Genomic DNA, 1095 nt, shown 5'->3' with positions numbered 1-1095 from the left:
TCCCACATCATCGAAGCAGCGATAGCAACGGGCCCTCACACCGGCAAACGTCTGTTCATCCCCCGGATTCCTGTGATGCCTTCGGACAACCAATTTCCGTTCCAGTTACAGCGCAGGCAGTTTCCCATCAACCTGGCCTTCTTATTCACTGCAAACAAGTCGCATGGCCAGACTTTGGATCGTGTTGGTGTGTTTCTGCCGTCACCCATGTTCAAGCATGGCCAACTGTATGTGGCGATGAGCAGAGCAACTGACTCTGCCAACTTGAAATTAAGTTGTGGACAAACTGATAATATTGTATACAAAGAGGTTCTGTAGTAGGTATGTATAAAAATCGCCCTTATTTTAATATTGCTGAACAAATAGTACATATAAATTTTTCACTTCTGCACCCGTATTTTATCACCCATCGTAGATGGGTCAGTTTGCTAATATAAATAAATATGAAGATCTCGGTATATCGTGTCCTCAGTCTCCGTTAAAACTCATCACAGCTCGTCTTTCTAAGTAAATTTTGAATGTTCGCTAATAATGCATAGAAGTACCTAACGCATTACCCATCACATTTACCAGTATATGTATGGACAACATATATATAAAAAAAAAAAATTCTCACCTGTGCTGAGTTATGACTCATCGTTGTGCAGGAAGAGAATGTAGTGTAGTACAATCCCGAGTGTGATGTCCTCTTTCTTATTCTTATATATGACTCATTTCAGGAGGTGACCGTTAAAAGCTGGTAGATTTCATCTTGATAACAGGATGTAATCTAATCTCACATGCCTTTCAATTCTCTCTCTTATCAATGTAACCTCAAACAACGCAAAGTCTCTTTGTTCTTAGAGCTCATGTTGATTTAGAAAATGCGATTTTTTTCATATCTACTGCAACTTCTCCCTTTTCCTGAATATTGCTATTGGGTAATATAGCTTGTATAGTAAGAAAGCGATGATAAACATTTGAAACATAACTCGACTTCGTTCTAGTGAATTCAAACAAATGTCTCTTGAATATGAAATGAGATAACTGCTGATTATTACAATGACTGAGCTTTTTTATTATTCAGTCAATCTATTTAAAACGGTAACTTTCTGA

At 38.0% G+C, this 1095-nt stretch overlaps 1 protein-coding gene across 1 annotated transcript in view; it reads right to left on the bottom strand.

Annotated features, from left to right (window-relative positions):
- The window catches only part of LOC135218477 (uncharacterized histidine-rich protein DDB_G0274557-like), an 11919-nt gene extending 10824 nt beyond the window's left edge, over nt 1-1095 (bottom strand). Inside the window, exon 1 of the mRNA XM_064254806.1 lies at nt 617-1095. Coding sequence (XP_064110876.1) covers nt 617-637 — 21 coding nt within the window. The 5' untranslated portion in view covers nt 638-1095. The remainder of the gene's footprint in view (nt 1-616) is intronic.

The sequence above is a fragment of the Macrobrachium nipponense genome, chromosome 9 (genome assembly GCF_015104395.2).
Source record: "Macrobrachium nipponense isolate FS-2020 chromosome 9, ASM1510439v2, whole genome shotgun sequence".
NCBI classification, from domain to species: Eukaryota; Metazoa; Arthropoda; class Malacostraca; order Decapoda; family Palaemonidae; genus Macrobrachium; species Macrobrachium nipponense.
The sequence above is the reverse complement of the archived record's forward strand: the minus strand, read 5'-3'. Positions and strand labels throughout refer to the sequence as shown.